General features: G+C 31.8%; 2 protein-coding genes across 3 annotated transcripts in view; one reads left to right on the top strand and one right to left on the bottom strand.

Moving 5' to 3' along the window:
- LOC136040554 (ataxin-10-like) overlaps positions 1–7,543 on the bottom strand; it is a 39,109-nt gene extending 31,566 nt beyond the window's left edge. The window contains exon 1 of one of the 2 annotated variants that reach the window (XM_065724764.1): positions 7,429–7,543. The gene's annotated coding sequence lies outside the window, so the exon portion shown is untranslated. Of the gene's footprint in view, positions 1–7,286; positions 7,403–7,428 lie in introns of those variants that run through there. The other variant, XM_065724765.1, reaches the window with a different exon arrangement.
- A 2,142-nt stretch (positions 7,544–9,685) lies between these two features.
- The window catches only part of LOC136040623 (proteasome adapter and scaffold protein ECM29-like), a 187,303-nt gene continuing 175,708 nt past the window's right edge, over positions 9,686–21,280 (top strand). The window contains exons 1-3 of the mRNA XM_065724896.1: positions 9,686–9,753; positions 14,303–14,433; positions 17,894–18,010. Coding sequence (XP_065580968.1) covers positions 9,741–9,753; positions 14,303–14,433; positions 17,894–18,010 — 261 coding nt within the window. The 5' untranslated portion in view covers positions 9,686–9,740. The remainder of the gene's footprint in view (positions 9,754–14,302; positions 14,434–17,893; positions 18,011–21,280) is intronic.

The following is a 21,280-nucleotide window of genomic DNA, read 5'->3' on the forward strand; positions in this document are numbered from 1 at the left end:
AACCTTATTGAGACAACTCTTATTTTTTCATGACTACTGATAATGGTAAGGCATCCCCTCAAAGATGGAAATAAGTGGATTCTTGAAGTATGTCATATGAATATTAAAGTGATCTCTTGAAATCTTAATCCATGTTTGGATAAAGCTACGAATCAAAATATGAAATTAAATTCTACTAAATCAGATATAACTAGATCTACGTTGCATGGGCAATGTGTTGGTGTTGCGGCAACCTTTGTTCGGCTTCGCCGAGTAAAGTATTTCCTTGCTTTGATTAAACGCTGAAGTTGTTAATCTGTAAGGATCTTAAAATAAATACTAGGTAGCTTCCACCAACTCGCAAAAGTTGCAAACCCCTCACTTCTGAAGATGATTGTAGCCTAACAGCCAATTATTACTTAAAAGTCCCTACATGTCTTACCATTGGAGCCAAATTGGTCTTACCATCAAATTCACCCAAAACAAATAATAGGTACACCAACTAGCAAAAGATCCAAACCCCTCATTGCAAAAGATGGTTATGAGGTAACAGCTGACTGTTGCTAAAAACTCCTCTATATGTCTCCCAATTGGTATTGGACTATTTTTGGTTTCAATGTGTACCTTACTACTGAAGCTGTCAACCCCTTTAAACTTTCAAACTGGTACATCTCATGAAGGAATTTTTCTAACAAAAAATGGATGACATATACTGTGATCAGCTCATCAAGAGCTATCAGCTGCTGTTTGAAAAAAAATCTATATGTCTTAGTTCAAAAGTTGACTTTTTTCCACAGGCCAAGTTTCAAACATCATCACTTAGAAAGGATCAAAGGATAAACTCTAATTTCTTTAGCAATGAGAGAACTTTTTAAAGTTTAACAGGCACATCAGATACCATTTCTGCATTGGCCTATTTTTGGTTTCAGTGTGTACCTTACTAATAAAGTTGTCAACACCTTTAAACTTTCAAACTGATATACCTCATGAAGAAATTTTTCTACCAAAAAATGGGTGACACATACTTTGATCAGATCATCAAGGGCTATCAACTGCCGCTGAAAAAAAATATATTTGTCAGTTTAAAAGTTGACTTTTTTGGCATAAGCCAAGCTTCTAACGTCATCGTTTAGAAAGGAGCAAAGGATAAACTCTAATTTCTTTTGCAATGAAAGAACTTTTAAAGTTTAAGAGACACATCTGATACCATTTCTCAACTGTAATCCCAAGAGCAAAAAACTGAATGATAAACTCAGCTGAAATCACGAACAGAAATGGGTAGAAACAATTGATTTTTGGCCCAAGCCAAGAGTTCTACAAAGCTTTCTAAAATATAAAGTCATATTCATCAATCCAGCCTAAGGTCCACACTTTCCGTAAAAACTTTAGAGGTTAGACCCTTACCACTTTCTAGAAATAAGCTGAAATTAGGGTGCTAGGAAAACAAAACCAAAGTGTTGCTCTTGAAACACAAGGACAATAAACTTCTTGAAATCCACTTGTTTTCTTTGACCTTATCCCACCTGAAATACTAGTGAAACATGTTAAACTCCTTGATGTCACAATTTCTAATAATCTTAAGTGGGACTTGCATGTTTCAAATATTGTTAATCAAGCAAATATTTCATCATCAATGTTTAAGTTGTTAAAGAAATTAATTGCCCTAAGATACATTCCCTGCATGTTTACTTATCCTTTATCAAGCCATTGGAATATACATTTTCAGTCTGGCATTTGCAACTTTCAAATGAAAGTAAGTGACAAAATTGATTTGGTCCAAAATCGTTTGCTCAAGATCATTTACAAAGAGGGTAAAATCCCATACTCATTCCTCCTTGAAGGTGCATGCATTATCACCTTAAAGGAAAAGAGGGAGAAAATTTACTTGCATATTACTAAATCAGCCATTCCTGATCCCTCTACTGAGAACATTTCCCCCAAATTTCACAACCCTATTAGACTCCAATCCCCTGGTTAGCCTCCTTAGCAATCCCAACTTACTCTCTGATCCATGCTGCTATAAAGAGGTTCCAAAGAAGTTTTATACCCTATATTTTAGAGCAGATTGACAATAACTTTTGATCGTGCCCAAATAAAATTACCATCTTTACCTCTCTTCTAAGTTGATGGTGTTTTATCCCAACAATGTTACCTCCTTTTTATCTATTACCATTTTTTTGCCTGCATTTGATGTTTAGGTGGTAGTCTTTTGCATAATTCCTTCTTCAATTATCAAGATTTCTGATTCTTCATTTGTCTTTGATGATTTTAACTACTTGATTTCAACTGTTTTGATTTTAATGCATTTTGACTCAGAATTTGGCCTCCTTTTTTCTTTATCTTTCAAGCCTCTAATTTTTTATTTTTGTTGTAGAAATTTGTTGCCATTATTGATTTTAATGTGTTTGGTTATGATGCTAAATTGGCTTCTTTTTTTACCTGTGATTGTTTTACCATGGGTGTAACCAAGGGTCATTTTATTCCCCCCCCCCTGTTGTTTTTACCCTTATTTGTACCATTTAAGTTTAGTGTATATTTAGTTCTTGGACTTTGATGTTTATCTTGCTTTTATGTCATATTTCACTAACATTTGTTTTATTCACTTTTGTACATGTAAAGAGAATTTGGACTTGTGAGTGTCTTTTGAATAATAAATATTATCTTACCTGTAGCTGAGTAAATGGAAGAGACAATTCAGCAAGCAGTCTGGGTTTTTTTTTACAAAAACTTTCAGATTTATCCTACTGATAGCAATAAGTAGCATTTTAATTATGAAATGTCTACATTTGGAAATGGTGCAAGTACCATTTTAAGCAGTTAGGCTATAACCAGGCTACTATTTTATTGTTACTACTATTTTATTAGTAGTCTAGGCTAAGTATTATTTTAAGTACTAAGTAAGTAGCCTAGCAGTAAAAGGAAATATTTTCTGGGTCAAAGTTTTTCATCAGCTAGTTGGTTAATTAACATTTTTTCAGGGGAAGTTACTCACCAACTAGATGGTTAATAAAAGTATTTCTGGGGCAATATTTGTTTCTAGCAAGCTGGAAAAAAGTGTTGCTGGGGAGAAAGTACTTGTCAACTAGTTGGAAAAGGAACAGTTTTCCAGGGAAAATTTTCTTGTCAACTAGTTGACAAATTTGATTATTGCTATAGGGATTGACCAAATTATCCAACTAGATGGCAAAAATATTTGTATTTACAAGGAGATTGGATAGTACCTTTTTATATATGCCTATATAATATTTTTTCCATTTGTCAAAAGGTGGTGTCCCCTATCAGATTACATTCAAGAAAACAAGGTATGTTCAAGTGATATTCTAGTTGGTCAAGATAAGCTTATTCATTAAAAAATAATCAATAATATTTAACAATTGTTGCTACTGCAGCAACTGCACATCCGACTTTAACAGAAACAAATTTAGATGCTCATAAGCATACAGCATGAAAAGGCCAAGTATGTGTGTATGTATATATTCATTTCCCATGAAAAGAAACAGATGGAGCATAAGATAAAAAACTGAAAAACACACCACAAAAGAATACACAAACACAAGAAAAATAAACAACAAATGGATATCTAACTACAAAAAACAAAAACTATTGCCTCAAAATAATTGACTAAACAGTAGCTAAACTAGAATTTTACCCAAATGGGTCGTGTTACTGTTACTGTATCTATGGTCAAAAAGCAACTCAAAAGCCTGAACAACAGTAAGAATGATACTTTTGACTACATTCATGGTAAATTTATAGCAGTTCATATAGCTGGCTTACCAATAAATGAATATACCACTCAATGCCTTTTTTATGTTAATTATGAATATAATAATTGCTTCTACAGTAGATTCAAATTTAAGCACTTTTTAGCCTAACCTAAACTAACCTTATTATAAATAATTTTAGCACTGAGAAAATGTAGCACTATTTTTTCAAAAACAATTGAAAAAGATGGCACAGAGAAAATGTAGTATTATTTTGTGGAAAACAAGTGATAACTCATACTTTAATTGAAAATTTTTTCATTTTTAAGAGCTCAAAAAGTTCTTAAATTTGAATTTGCAGTAGAAGCAATTATAAATTTTGTAAAGAACATGAAAAAAGACATTGAGTGGCATGTTCACTTTATTTGTAAGTCAGTTATATGAATCATCATAATTTTTTTTAGCCTAACCTAAACTAACCTTATTATAAATAATTTTAGCACTGAGAAAATGTAGCATTATGTTTTCAAAAACAATTGAAAAAGATGACACAGAGAAAATGTGGTATTATTTTGTCGAAAACAAGTGATAACTCATACTTTAAATGAATATTTGTCATTTTTAAGAGCTTAAAAAGTGCTTATATTTGAATTTGCAGTAGAAGCAATTATTAATTTTATAAAGAACATGATAAAAGACATTGAGTGGCATGTTCACTTTATTGGTAAGTCAGTTATATGAATCATCATAATTTTTTTTAGCCTAAGCTAAACTAACCTTATTATAAATAATTTTAGCACTGAGAAAATGTAGTATTATGTTTTCAAAAACAATTGAAAAAGATGACACAGAGAAAATGTAGTATTATTTTGTCGAAAACAAGTGATAACTCATACTTTAACTGAATATTTGTCATTTTTAAGAGCTTAAAAAGTGCTTATATTTGAATTTGCAGTAGAAGCAATTATTAATTTTATAAAGAACATGATAAAAGACATTGAGTGGCATGTTCACTTTATTGGTAAGTCAGTTATATGAATCATCATAATTTTTTTTAGCCTAAGCTAAACTAACCTTATTATAAATAATTTTAGCACTGAGAAAATGTAGTATTATGTTTTCAAAAACAATTGAAAAAGATGACACAGAGAAAATGTAGTATTATTTTGTCGAAAAAAAGTGATAACTCATACTTTAATTGAAAATTTGTCATTTTTAAGAGCTCAAAAAGTTCTTGTATTTGAATTTGCAGTAGAAGCAATTATTAATTTTATAAAGAACATGATAAAAGACATTGAGTGGCATGTTCACTTTATTGGTAAGTCAGTTATATGAATTGTCATAATTTTTTGAAAATTTTTATATTTTTAAGAGCTCAAAAAGTGCTTAAATTTGAATTTAAACTAGAAGCAAGTATTATATTTGTAAAGAAGGTAAAATTCTAGTTGAGTGACTTCTTGCTATCTCAGAAAGGGGTTAGGTTAGGAAAATGAAACTTTTAGGGATGGGTTGACAGGCTAAAGTATATCATGGGAAGGTATTTTAAAGTACCTGCCTCCACTCCTTCTCCCTCTAGAGAGCCCTGAAATTTGCCTACATGACAGGTCTATACCTATTGAAATTTTGACAAAACAACATTTTACCTTAATTTTCAGTTACCAGTTGCTTTTTCTCTGCCTTTAGTTCTGAAAATGCAATTCCTGTTATTTGAGTAGAATTCTGAGCCATATCAATGTTTTTTTTTCAAAATTTATGAAATGTATTTGCATATTTTTAAAACCTTATAAGTTGGGATTGAGCAAAGTTGTGAAGCCAAAAACAATTTAGTTTTACTTCAGTCAAGCAGAAGATCTATTTTGCAAGGTTTCACTTTTATAACACACATATTTATGAAGGTTATCAAAGGTCAGGGCCCTCTAGAGGGAGAAGGAGTAGAGGTAGTACTTCAGAATACCTTCCTGGGACAGACTTTAGCCAGTAGACCCATCCCTGAAAGTTTCATTTTCCTAACCTAACCCATTTCTGAGATAGAAAGAGGTCAATCAACTAGAATTTTACCAATAAAGAACACAAAAAAGGCATCTAGTTGTGTATTCATTTTCTTGGTGAGCTAGTTATATGGGTCAATGTTGGTATTACTGGAACAATTTTTTGGGTCATGAAGCTATTTTTAATAGATGCATTTTGACTTTTTGAATATCTTTTCTCTCTTGCAAAACTACCAAAAACTCACCATTATGGAGTTATTCTGGCCCAAATATTCTTGTATTTATACATATAGAATTGTAATCATTTCTATTTTCATTGATTGGAAATTTGAAATTGCTAATATTTTAAGACTGAAAATTGCTCTGTGGCTTTTAAAGGCCATTTTTTGTTAGGTTAGGTTTGCAGTAGTTTTGCAAGAGAGAAAAGATATTAAAAAGTCAAAATGCATCTATTAACAATAGTTTCATGACCCAAAAAATTTTTCCAATAATAGCCAACCAACATTGACTGCTATATGAACTGCTATAATTTTGGGTAAAATTCTAGTTAATTGACTTCTTGCTATCTCAGAAAGGGTTTAGGTTAGGAAAATAGAACTTTCAGGGATGAATCTACTGATTAAAGTATGTCCTGGGAAGGTATTTTGAAGCAACTATCTCCACTCCTTCCTCCTCTGGAGGACCCTGACCTTTGATGACCTTTAAAAATATGTGTGTTATAAAAGTGAAACCTTGCAAAATAGATCTTCTGCTTAATTGATGTACAACAAAATTGTTTTCAGCTTCATAACTTTGCTTAATTCCATTTTATAAGGTTTTAAAGACATACAAATACATTTCCTAAATTTTGAAAAAAAAAACATTAAATGGCTCAAAATTCTACTCAAATAACAGGAATTGCATTTTCAGAACTAAAGGCAGAGAAAAAGCAACTAGTAACTGAAAATTAAGGTAAAATGTTGTTTTGTCAAAATTTCAATAGGTATAGACCTGTAATGTAGGCAAATTTCAGGGCCCTCTAGAGGAAGAAGGAGTGGAGGCAGGTACTTTAAAATACCTTCCCAGGACATACTTTAGCCTGTAGACCCATCCCTGAAAGTTTCATTTTTCTAACCTAAACCCTTTCCAAGATAGCAAGAAGTCAATTAACTAGAATTTTACCAAATTTTGCCTTATTTTGTTGAAAATGACTGAGAAAACAGCACAGAGAAAACATAGTATTATTTTGTCAAAATAAGTAATATAATTATACCCAAAATAATGGTAAATTTTCTCAGAGCTAAAATTATTTATAATAAGGTTAATTTAGGTTAGGTCAAAAAATGCTTAAATTTGGATTTGCAGTAGAAGCAATTATTATATTTGTAAAGAACATAAAGAGGCATCAAGTGGTAAGTTCACTTTAGTGGTAAGTCAGTTATATGAACTGTCATAAATCTACCAATATTACCCTTATTTTACCTTAAAAATCCAGTTTAAACAGTAATCTCAACAAATTTTGACTGTATAATATGGGCATTGGCCTAATCATTCTAGGCTACCTTTTTTCAACTAAAAATTATGAGGTGTTTTAGAAACTAGGCCTGTTTGATATGGTAATATTTGATTAACTCACCAATGTGACAGCTGCCTTCCTAAGAACCAACCTTTCTAACTACCAAAAAACTTTTCTTCTGATTCTTTATTAGGCTTAGCCTTTGCAAGATGGGCACCAAAAACCCCTTTATATCCTAAAGAATATGCGTAAGATTACTTACAGGTGACTGAAGAGATAAGATTATTTCCACTATTTACAGTTTCCTTGTCTTTTAAACGATTTCACATGTATATCCATTTAAAAAAATGTACATCATTGACGTCACTAATCTTTTTTCGGTGTTAGCAAGTGTAAGTCCACAGACAAGTAATCCCAAGTATTCCAGCGGGTAGTCCGACTTACCTTTGACGTCACGCGTATATCATAAAACGCTTGGATTAGTCAGATAAGTAATCGGACAAGTAAAAGAATGCGAGGGTGGGTTACAGTTGGCGCGGCAAGAGTTCTGGTAAAGTGAATCTAAGTACTTTCTTACATTTTTTTGCTTTGGTGAAGTGCCATTGAAAACGCCATGAAGTGCAAAAAACGCCATTAAAAGATGACACTGTCGCCATTCTTTCAAATCAGTCCTCTGTTAATTTTTTTCCGTGCTTTCCTTGAGAAAAAAGCTTGTTTTTTTTCTTTTTATTCTGCACTGAGCCCGGTTAACCGGAAGTCTCAACCTAAAGCTCCTCGTTTCTCCCTTCTCTGTGGTTTTGGCATTTTTTTTTATATATTTGGGTTTTACCCTCTTTTAAAGACGTGCTCATTTTCTAAAACTAATAAATAAGTAATAATCTTTCAAGCTGGAGTATGAAGCGTCAACTGGTAATTTTTGAAGCCCTTCATTTAGTTAAGTGCATTGTAAAGTTTACAGTAAAGCGCAATTGTCAAGCTAACATTTATAGACTTTCAGAAAGAGGAATCCCAAATGCTTCTGCTGGTTATTTTTTGCCTGGTCCGGATTTTACCTAAATATAAAATATAATATGTCCGTTTTATGTTGAATGGTGATATCTGTTTATTATAAGTTTAATTTGAGTATTTATTAACGATTATGTTCAAATTGGGCTTCATTATTCATTCACTTTAGTTTCTCTTTCTATCAAGCAAGAACGTTAGTTATCTTTGCCCTTTACAATTATTTCAAAAAGTCTTTGACTTTCTTCAAATTAAGTTCTATTTGTTTTCCAATTATTGTAGTTTCATCATGTCTGAAATCCAAAAATATATTTAATACTTTTTTAGGCGGTGTTTGTTAGGAGCCAAGTTATCCGACACAACTTAAATTTTATGAACAAATATGAATTTGCTTCAGAATTACATTCAAAAGACGGCTGAAATTCTAAATTCGGTACTTGTCGGTTATTCAAAATACATTCAAGAATTACGGTTGGGTTACATTTCAGAAAACCGGTTTCATAGCTGCAAAATCAAGTGACCGATTATACAATGCACTGGACTTAGACAGAATGCATTGGAACTGTATAATTTTGGCCATATATTTTCAAACTATTGGGTTGTATATTGGTTTAGATTAGGTTAGATTTCCATAATTTTGTTTCTAAAGAATTATTTTATCATCATGTTTTGTTATATTTCATTAGGATTGACCTAACTCTTTTTCCAGAGTGTATCTCTAATAACCGACAAGTACCTTAAATTCTATAAACTATTTAGCTTTGTGCTGAAGTTGAGTAAACAGCATAGTACCATTCATACCTGATGTTAAACATCAATGACATCAGTATTAGCTGAATGATTATTTTTCTTTTTAAATTCAATTCAGATCAGTTTGATAACAATATCAGAATTGTTTATCATTTGAAAATTACTTGAATTTCACTTAAGAATTTAAGACATTTAATATTCAGCAATTTACAGATAAGAATTGCTTAAGAGCAATTCTTATCACTTAAGAATTCCTCTCATTTAACTTGGATCTACTGTAAATCTCTTACTAAAGATAAACTTAGGTTTTAGAAGTTATTTTCCTCTTTTTTATGAATGAGGTTATTTTGGCCCTTATTATCGGGTTTAGTGGATCTTTTTCCTTATATAATAAATATCATCCATAACATTGAAATTTAATGGCTAAATAATTTTACTTTTTAGAATTCACAAAGTTTTTTGTATTTAAATTATTGACTTTTTTTTCATCTGTAACAATTACTACACAGTTTAGGAAGGCCTAAACTTCGGCGTTAAATCATGGTCAGAATTTATAACTTTATTTAACTGTTCGGTTATATAAATATTTTTTTTTAAACTTTGTCAGTTTCCAGTTTGGAAAAACACTCGTTCTTGCAGTTTTGATGGTGGGTTTGAGCTATGAACTTTCCTGTTATAGGCAACTGTTAATGGTAAAACCATGTCAGTGGCGACATTTTTAGGCTAAAGAATGTATAACTTAGTAAGAAATTTTGGCAGCCCTGAGATGATACATCAAAAAAATTTAAATGTGTGAGACGTTATCATCACAAACATTCTAAAATGGATGACAATGGTTAGATTTTCCCTGATGCAGCCTTCATAATAAGATTCGTAGCATAGGACTTCATCTCCACCTAGGGCTATCATTCTGGTGGACGGTACTTCCAAGACATAGGCTAGGCTAGGTTAAATCTGAGAAGGGAAATACTTTTATATTATTTGTCCTATGTAATTTTCAATAATGGTAGTTACCTTAAATCACAGCTTGGAGTGAAATAAGAACTTTTGATCCTGTTGAATCACTCCTTGTGATCACAGTTGCATACATGGTTGATAAGATTCTGATGGAAGATTCTGGTGCATCCCAGTCAAATCTCCACAGTTTGTCACTCCACTCAGCATCCAGACGGCATTTGAATACATCTGTTGATTCAGCAGAAACAGTGTTCTCCTTGAGGTTGTTCTAGAGGTTCACAATCCAGTTCAAGAAGAAGCTGCATCTTGCTCTAGCCCATGCATGAAGTTTGCAGATTTGTTTTGGGTGTCCTTGTGTTATTTGGGAGTGGTCAATCTCCAGGAGCTCATTTTTACCCCAGTCTCCCCAATGTGGCCAAATATAGCCTAGGCAAGGTTAGACTTAGATAGAAAATAAATAAGATCAAAAGATAAGACCTAGATAAAAGATTAGGTCCAGAAAATTACCCATCAATCATAAGCCAGAGTGAATGCTGTGTTGTTTACTAGGCTACAATTCACTATATAATTTAAATGGAAACATCCTGATGGAATAAAAGTAGTAGCCTATAGATAGTTTGTAGGCTATGTTTTATCTTCTATATATAGGTTATATAGGCCCAATTTTTTTCACATTGTGTCCCAAATTATAGCTGCTAGATTTCTTATTCTATACCATTTCCAAATATCTTGGTCTCTTTTCTGACAATGAACCTCTATACACTCCAAAAATCCTAATGACCCTAGATATAGCCATAGTAATATATTGTGGTTTAAAACAAAATTATTCTACCAAATGACAGAATAGAATAAAACATGAAAAAAGAACATAAAACCATACTTTAAAGTAAGAATCTCAGTTTTGTTTATTGTTTTTTTTCAGGGTGCAAAGGCGCACAAATTAGGGCACAATGTAAAAACTCCAATTGATATTAGAAGATAAATATAGAATATAATGTTGCTATTTATATTCAACAAGTCACATTCAATTAGAGACACTAATAAATAAATTTAGCTCATTATAGGCCTATTATATTTCTTATTTTATATTTCACCCTGGATTTGGGCAATATTTTTTCTAACCTAAAAACAACTTCTGCAATCAACTGTTTTTAATAGAAAATTGTTATCTATATTACAAAAGTGTTTTTCTTGTAAATCTAATCATTGATCAAAATCAAACTAGAGTACACAATGTAACATAGTTGCTAGCAGATACTGTGAAGGAATTAAGTGTCATAAAAATTATGCATCACATTAGCCTTATATCTCATATTATAGCAAATCAAAGATTGACATTAATTTGTTTTGAAAGCTTGCTACAAATACAAATCAAAGTTGTGGGCCTGAAACCACTCTACATCAAGGATATGCCTTGATAACAGCTTGTTTCAAATCTTGATTTAAGCTTGCTACAAAGTGACAATTAAAAAACTAGCAGGTTTAAGTAAGTGTTTTTCATGCTTTTTTTTTTATTTTGGCTTACTTTTGTAAATTTTTGCTATTTGTTTGCATTTCATGGCTAGCTTGAATCAAGTTTCATGCAGATATTTATAGTTTAGGATAATTTTTCAAAAATCCACATAGTAAGATAGATATCAGATGGAGAAAAAATGATAGAATATACAGTTTGAGTTTCTATTCAGTACTTTTGTCAAATTTAATACTCACTACTGTTATAACTGCATCCATTCCTTCCTTATAATAATAGACATAAACCCTATATATTACATAAAAGCTTCTGATTTTGTTGTTTCTTACACACAAGGCTAGTAGATAGATGAATATTTAAAACAAAGATGAGTTTGGCTACTGCCCTTTCCCTTAACAGTAACCTTCTAAAGTATATGTGTTTAGATAAGAATGCTTTAATTTAAAAGTTTGCTCCAATTTGTCAAAATATAACTAAAAATTAATGTTTAATTTACATGATATTAATTCCTAGAAGTCTCAGCAATTCAATAATTTGTTTAGTAGGCCTAGTGTTTTTTTTTCAATGTTGAAATTATAAAAAGTGTGCTTAAAATGTATCTTTTTTCAGTGATGATACAATGGACTTTAAAATATTTTTGTTTTGGGGGAGGGGACAGTAGCAAAACTCCTTTTTGTAGTATTTTCTGTTTGTTTCAGTATAACACAAGTATTTATTTTATTTTTTAGTTTTTTTTTAAGATTAATTTATTCATCTATTTCATTACTTGTTATCCTTATGTTTCCATAACTCTGTGCTAGTAGCACTATATTGAAGTTAATTTGAACTATTTTTAACTGACTTTTAGGATATCTTTTTTAATTCCCAAATTTGTGGTGCCAGGCATAATTCAATATCTGATTTGCCACTAATTTTTTTTTTATCAAAGTCCTGTTAAGGTTTCTTTGCCTTAACTATTTAGAAGCCAACCATAAATACTTAAAGTAATATTGAATCCTGTTTTTTTTTATTAATTTAGAAAATTAAGCCCAAAATATAGAAGTTCTAAGAGGATATATTGACCAAAAGAATTTTCTTTGTGTTGACCCTAAATATGTAACAATTGTTAAATTTAGAGTAACCAATCAACATTTACTAGCACAGATAATTTGCATAATTGTAGCCAAATGGGCAAAACAGCACCAGAAAGGAGCATGGTTTTCTTTCTGTAATCTTGTAGAACTTCAAGAAAGAAGATTCTAGATTTTTATATGTACTGCTATAAATTTTGTTTTCTCTTGAAAGGGTAGTCATGCTTGTATGTTGAATTGTTTTTACCTCTGGGGTAATTAAATAAAACTAAAATTTTTAGAATTTCTAGAAAGAGCTGTGAGTAAGAAAATGTTTATTTTAGCACCCATTCTAAGCTATGAAAAAAAAAACATATCATAAAAGGTTCAATTTTTGTTAGATTTTGTACTACAAAACCACAATTTCTGCTTTAAAAGGCTAGAATATTACCAAGCAAACATCCTGAAATGATTAATCACTTAAATGCTATTGTACATCTTTGCTTAAAAATGAAGATTTATTTTAGACAAGAGTTTTAAATTTTTATTCAACTGGGGAAGATTCATTTGAGATATCATTCGTTTATCAACAATATTCCATAGTTTCTACTCAGTTTTTAAGAGGGTAGTAGATGATTATTCTTGTGAGGATGCCCCAAAGCCACAAATGTGTACTTTTTGGCAAAAGATATAGATATTAATCACATCAATCTATGGAGGTAGAGATTAATCAGATCAAGATATGGAGGCGGAGATTAAATACCCTCCATTCTACTTGTATTTATTTCTCTAAAGTTTTTTGTTCATTTTCTTATGTTTTGATTTCGTATGATTTTTGTGGCACTTGGTATTTACCAAGTGACATATAGCAGTTGCAATGTCTGTCCATTGGTCCTGGTTTTTGCTAGTTCGGGTACTTCCAGATAAGCTAGGAAAATGAAAGTAGACAGGTGTATCAGGGACCAGACCAGGTTAAATTATTGATAGTTGCTTTCCCTATTTGACCATCTGAGGGGGAGTGAGCAAACAAGATAGTTGAGAAGAATTTTATTTGCCTATAAAACAAATGATTGTTGTTCTTAAGTGTGACTTGCTAGTCTAGCAGTATGATTCTCACTTAGGATGCTAGATGTTTCAGGTTTGAATCCTGGACCACCCCAATTTTTACATGAAGAAGATCAAAATTGTGAAAATTGAGGCATGCTTATCTTATGAATGGGTGATTGAATCTTGATGAAGCATGGTGTATAGAAATATATCGTGTTTCAGATGCTCCATTTTCAATTTGGATTGGATCTGGGACATTGGGAGATGGAGAGGGGAGGAAATCTTGCAAACCACTTAGAGTGGAGAGATTGAGATGAAACTTGATGGGAAGAATAAACATAAGTTCTAGATACACAATTGACATACTGGACCAGATCCAATCTCTTTGGGGGAGTTGGGGGATTTATAGTGCTTTGGCAAGTTTGAGAATAAGAACAAGTATTAGATACATGATTGACATAACCAGATTTCTCATCACAAGTGCCATATGTGCTCTTAGCTGTCGTTGTGTCTTATGATGGTTTTTTTATATAGTCTATCTTTAATTTACTCCATTTTTGTAAAATAGACAGTAACAAATTAAATATTACTATTATTTATTTGAATGAATTTTTTATACAATTATGTCTAAGAGCCCTAGACAAAAAGATTATAAACCTCCATAGATAAAACATGAAATGTTGCCTTATCCCACAAAGCAATTTTTTTAAGGGCAAACTATACATTCATATTGGGTAATATTTATTCGTTTTTTTGTCTTTTGAAATATATTTTTTTTTTACTCAAATTCGAACAATCTTATTGGATAGGTCTTTATCAATGAACAGTAGTTAATTGTTATTAAATACAATTTCTTCTAGCATTACTTGAAAGAATACTATTGCTCATAAGTATGGCTGAAACAGATGAGAAGTTAGAAATTCTTGTCTCAAGATTTCTTCTACCAGTTATTCTGAAACTTGATAGCCAAGAGGAAGGAGTAAGGAAGAAGGTATGATTCTCATTATGTCCCTATTTTATAAGTTAACATTTCTTTTTATGATGAATTTTCACAAGTTGCACCTGTTTCTCAGGCCGCTAGGGTTCATCTAACTAAAATATAGAGATAAAAAAGCAAATGCAGGTATAATGTAATTTTTAATCAACTGTCCACCTTGAGACAGAGAAAGTATATCTACATTACTCTGTATTGTCTGAACAGTGATGGTTTATTTGCCCTTAACTCCTCTACCTGTGCAGAGCTGCCCTAGCCAAGTGGATAGCATGCTATAATTGAAATCTTATGTCCAAAAGGAAATGAGTTCAAATCCTGGTGTAAATGTTTATTGGGTTTTAAAAAGGGAGTCAATGGCATAGCTTTGTAAGCTCAGCCAGAGTCAACCTAGCTTTAGGAGGTACTAGCTTTAGGAGAAATATAAGGAATGTAAACAGGAAGGGTTTTTGAAAGTGCAGGACGGCTGGCCTCCATTCCCCCACCCCTAGTACTTCATGGCTGAAGGGCTATGAAACAGAGATCAGCACCACTGGTTCTGACTTTAGAGTCTAGTGTTGCATCCTTTTTATCCTCAAACTGACTGGTTGTCCTCTTCCCCTGTCTAGACGGTTAGTATTCCTCCTTGCTTTCTGGCCAGTTTCTGTCTAATGACCAGTATATCACTTTGTATATTGTCTCAAGTAGCATTAAGGCATGGAATATTGGAATTGTGTTTGTGACATTCTGTCTAATTTTTAAAGGAATAATAATATAGATCAATATGATCCTTGTTTTTTAGCAATGTAATATTCCAAATTGCAATTTTCATATTCTTTAAATCTTTGAAACTATTATGTCTCCAGGAAACAAAATGGCCCTAGAACCATCACAGGACGAGGACTAACGTATCTTATCAAGTCTACACAAAGCGCTTAAGTTGGCTTTGAACTGGACAGCATGAAAGCCCTGTGATGCTTGTTGAATGGAGACTTTGTGCAATCCCGGGCCCATCTTGGTCATAGTATGGTTTTTCATACTTTGGGATGCTTTTCAAACAGTTTGTGGTAATGAACTGTAGTAAGGAGCAACCCAGCTCAATATTAACCAAAACTCTAAAAACGGAATTTTTATAACAATAGTTACATCAAAAGAATCATATTTTAATGCTGATTGTAAATAATTAATTTTCATTAAATTAAAACTTACCTATCAAAAGTTACGAGCCTGAAAAAATTTGGCTTATTTAAGAAAATAGGGGGAAACACCCCTTAAAAGTCATAGGATCTTAACGAAAATATCACCGTCAGATTCAGCATATAAGAGAACTGTACAGTAGAAGTTTCAAGCTCCTATCTACAAAAATGTAGAATTTTGGATTTTTTGTCACAAGACAGATTGTGGATGCATGTTTTTTTTTTTCCAGGGGTGATTGTTTCGATCCAGTGGTCCTAGAATGTCGTGTGAGGGCCCATTCTAACGGAAATTAAAAGTTCATAAGTGACTAAAAAAATTGGAGGACATCTAGGCCCCCTCCCATGCTCATTTGTTCCCAAAGTCACCAGATCAAAATTCTGAGACATCCATTTTATTCAGCATAGTCGAAAAACCAAATAAATATATTTTTGGGACGCCTTACTCCCCCACAGTCCCTGTGGGAGGGGCTGCAATTTACAAACTTTGACTGGTGTTTATACATAGTAATGGTTATTGGGAAGTGTACAGACGCTTTCAGGGGAATTCTTTTGGTTGGGGGGTGAGGTTGAGGGGAGGGGGCTATGCGGGGGAACTTTCCATGGAGGAATTTTTCATGGGGGAAGAAAATTTCCACGAAGGGGGGACAGAATTTTTTAGCATTTTTAAAAAGAAAAATGAAAAAATAAATATGAAAAAGTTTTTTTCAACTAAAAGTAAGGAACAGCATCAAAACTTAAAGCAAACAGAAATTATTACGCATATGAGGGGTTCATCTCCTCCTAATACCTCGCTCTTTACGCTAAATTAATTTTATTAAGTTCAACTATTTATTCTATGGCCTTTGTGATTCAGGGGTAATTCTTAAGGAATTGGGACACAAATTTAAAATTTAGTGTAAAGAGAGAGGTATTAACGAGGGGATAAACCCCCTCATATACGTAACAAAACATACGAATATAGAACTTCGTTACAAAAGTTAATTCGTAAGTTACGTGTATTTTTACTAATAAAGATGTTCGTAAAAAAATTAAAGTTCTAGTTGCCTTTTTAAATAACAAAAAAATTGGAGGGTAACTAGGCCTACTCTCCCGCTTCTTTTTTCTCAAAATCGTCCGATCAAAACTGTGAGAAAGCCATTTAGCCACAAGAACAAATTAATATGCAAATTTCATTTCAATTATTCATGTACGGTGAGCCAGAATCGAAACATGCATTATTAAAAAAAGGTTCAGAAAGGTTCAATTAAATAAAAAAATAAGTTTTTTTAACTGAAAGTAAGGAGCGAGATTAAAACTTAAAACGAACAGAAATTATTCCGTATATGAAAGGGGCTGTTCCCTCTTCAACGCCCCGCTCTTTACGCTAATTTTTTTTTACTGTTTTAAAAAGTAGAGTTGAGAGAAAGATTCAAACTTTAGCGTAAAGAGTGGAGCGTTGAGCCCCTTACATATACGGAGTAATTTCTGTTCGTTTAAGTTTTAATCTCGCTCCTTACTTTCAGTTAAAAAAAACCTGTTTTTTTTATTTAATCTATCAACAAGATTGTAATCCTGCACAGACAATCTCAAGCCTGTTACGTCCAGCTAATTATATATTCATGTCTACAAATATTTTGCTATTACAGGGAGGGAAACCATCATGGATAACCCAGCTAGAAAGAAGCTTTTCAGCCCAAAAAAGCCCCCCAAAACAAACCAAACCCAGAAGAATTATCCATTCATCAGAATCCAGTGCAAATGCTGTGTTGTTTACTAGGCTATAATTTCCTCGAGGAGTGCCACTCCTCAAGGTCACCTTGCAGTGCTGTTAGCAATCATAGTTTTGGTCAGGAAAGCTCATCAAAGGCCCGCCCTGATGCCAATATGGGGCCACATAAGCAGGATTTCCCTGTCGGGGATAGGGACGGTGAAAAGGAACTTCTATTGAAGCATGGATTCCAAACCATCTCACAATACCTGAACAGCTCCAACATTCTATACCCAGCCTATGCTCATCAAAACATTCATCACGGGAAAGATAAAAAAAATAAGTGGCATCTCTTAAACCATATAATGAATATTGTTATAGAGGCACTGTTCCTTCCACTATCTAGTGCAAGGTATCTTCTTCATTTATCTTTTGAAAAATTTGTAATTCTTACCTTGAAAAAAATTTCTAGATGGTGTTAATCATATTCAAAACGAAAATTTTTCATAGTTACCATTTTATAATGGTCCTCTGACTGAATTTGATCTTAGAAATATAGCTTACCTAAAGATTTTGAGCTATTATTTTCCATTTGCAGGTACTAGAGGTTCTTGTGCATTTAAACAAACGCATGAAAAGCCGTCCACTTTTGCAGCTGCCTATGAACCAACTGGTAGAATGTCTCGTAAAGAAGAACAACTCATCCTTTGTCAAGGTAAGAACCAGATATGTACAAATGAATATGGGGAGCTGGACCGGCTGTTTTTGTCTCACCTGGTATCTGAGATTCACATGTTTCATGGAATTTGTTTTGCAATACACTCTTCCACACTTGGATGGCACAGAACGCTGACACTTGCGGGGGGGGGGGGGGGCATTGTGGTGTGGTTTCATGACCTGGTTGTTATAAGGAAAGATGATCCGATAGCAACATTTAGTAAGAAATAAGAAAAAAAAATTATCTTTGTCTAAGTTATGATGTTCTACAGGAATTTTTGTTATTTAAAAATTGCTGTTGTAATTTAAATGGTTTCGATTTATTGTCAATATAATCAGTCTCTGATTTATTAATAATAATTTGCGGTTGTTAAAACGACCCCAAACGAAAGTTAAAGTCTATGCAAATATTAATATTCATCACAGCTGTATTGAATTTAAGTCTTTCAAAGTCATAGGTGTTGTTTTAGACTGAATTGGGAAAATATTAAAGAAATTCTTATGAAAAAACATCGAAGCTAAATGTGATCATTGAAAACATCAGATCAGAGTGATGAATGTTAACGATAAACCAGTTAAAGTAAAAAGAAATGAAAAAATAGGAAAACAAATAAGAATTTTACCGTATGTAATTGTAGTATCCGTCACATGGAGTGTATCTAAGTAACAAGCTAAGTAACAAACCCAAATATTTTTTGTCAATACCTTTACAGTCACATTTCAGTTGGTTTCCAGTCATCTAAGTAACTAAGTAACTAGGCTAAGTAGCAAACCCAAATATTTTTTTTCAATACCTTTACAATCACATTACAGTTGGTTTCCAGTCATCACTAGACATTGCACCGCATACATACATCTTCCATAACTAACATAAATGTAAACTGGTGCTTCTTTGTACAAAAAACAATACCATCACAGTCTAGCATTTGTTATTGCTTGACATTTTGCCAAGCTTCATAATCGCGTTCTTTTTCCAACAGTGCGATTGGATACTTATTGCTTCATTAATTTTGCCAATTACACTAATTAAACAAAATTAAACTTGATAGGAAACCAAAACTTTGTCAAGATGCATGCTAAGTCACACCAAAATACAAAAATCATCCATAACTTACATAAATGCATAGCGGTGCTACTTTCTGCAAAAAAACAAGACATTGACAACACTGTCTAGCGTTTGTACTTGCTTTAAATTTTGTCAAGCTCTATAATAGTCTTTTTTCCAACATTGCGGTTGGATACTTATTGCTTCACTAATTTTATCCAATGACACTAATTACATAAACTTTGACTTATTACGACACCAAAATAATGTCAAGATACGCCAAATTACATAAATTTTCCTTAACTTACATAAAGAGTTATTGGATCTTTTTGATTTTTTTAGTCTTCTTTTCTTTTGAGTTGGTATGTATGTTTTTCTTCTCTCTTGTTTTGAGTTGAAATATTTTTACTTTTTATATATTGATTGTACTAGTCTGAATATATTCTTATTTTGTGTAAAGGATTCAAATTTTTGTTAATGCTATTTTCATAATTATATTTTTGTTTCATTCCCATATTCCCAAATGTGAGTCATTTCAGTAAATAGCTTCTAAAACCATGGTTTTAATCAATAATAATAATAAATAAAAATGAAGCAAAAAAACAAAAAAACAATTTAGACAATTTAACAAAATTTAGACAAATTTTAGACAGTTTAACAAAAATTTGCATATTTTGGAATCTCTTTGCTGACCTTTTTTTTAATCAGTGGATTGATTAAAAAAAACTCAAGTTTTTAGAGAAAAGTAAAAGCCATGTTAAACTTAAGATCAGCAGAAACAGAAATCTATAATAATTCAAACTCAAAACGATAAGAAATTACTATTAAAGAATAAATGAAACCCAAAAGGAGCAGAAATTAAATAAATAATTATAACAAACAAACCTACAACATGTACTAATATATATGAATGTATAAATTTTAATACGAGTAAGACTTAAATTGAATATGCAAATCAAGCTTAAAACAAACAAAAATGACTACAAACAAGAGTTTGGCTACTGCCCCTTCCCTATCTGTAAAAGTATAAAGCCTACTCTTTTATTGGCGCTTTACTTAAAATGAATTATACTTGAATATTTTCTTTTGTACTTATTACTTCATTGAAAATAAAGTGAAAATTACAATGAAATAAAATCTTAAACTGATGAGCTTTCAGCAATTCATGTCATTATATATATTTCAAATATTCAGTTTAATTTTGTGAGTTCTTTACGGAACTGTTCCTTTCCAGAACAGGAGACACAAATAATCTTCAGAAAAGCGGAAATGACGCAGTAAGCTTTATACTATTACATTTAGGGAAGAAACAGTAGCCAAACTCTTGTTTGTAGTCATTTTTGTTTGTTGTAATTTTTGTTTTGTTTTGTTTGTTTTAAGCTTGATTTGCATATTCAATTTAAGTTTTACTCGTTTTAAGATTTATTTTTTCTTTTATGCTAATACCTATTGTATGTTTGTTTGCTATGATTGTTTATCAAATTTTCTGTTCGTTTTGGTTTTATTTATTGTTTTACAGTAAAAGATGTTTTTGTTCGTTTTAAGCTTGATTTCCATACTCAATTTAAGTTTTAATCGTTTTAAGATTTATTTATTCATTTATATGGTGCCTCATGTATGTTTGTTTGTTATGATTGTTTATTTAATTTCTCTTGTTTTGAGTTTCATATATTCTTTAATAGTAATTTCTCGTTGTAGTTTCTCGTGAAAGGAGGAAAGGAAATCTCTCGGAGGGGAAAGGATTCAAAGCTATTACATTTTAAATCAAATATATTTCAGATTGTAAATGCAATTGTGGATTTTTCCTAACTAAATTATAGTATAAATATTAAGTTGAATTGTATAATTTCATTATACTATATGTTTACTATATAATTACTATTTAAGTAATAGTAATTTAATCAATTTGATTTAATAGTAATTTAATTGATTTAGTTTATTGATTTAGTATTAATAGTAAGTTATATATTTTTATCTGGTTCTTTTATAGTTGTAGTCTCGTGAGTTTGAATTATTATAGATTTTTTTTCTGCTGATTTTAAGTTTAACATGGCCTTTACTTTCCTCTGAAAAACTTCTTTTTCGGAAAGTTTTTTCATTAGTGTCTGTTTGTTTTTACATATTTGGAAAAAAGAGGGTGTGGAGCAAGCTAGTTGTTCTCCGATCATTTCTGACTCGGAAAAAGGAAATAGAACTTTCAATTTTCTGTCAAATTGGCTTCCT

This window comes from Artemia franciscana, chromosome 21, assembly GCF_032884065.1.
Source record: "Artemia franciscana chromosome 21, ASM3288406v1, whole genome shotgun sequence".
In the NCBI taxonomy this organism is placed as follows: Eukaryota; Metazoa; Arthropoda; class Branchiopoda; order Anostraca; family Artemiidae; genus Artemia; species Artemia franciscana.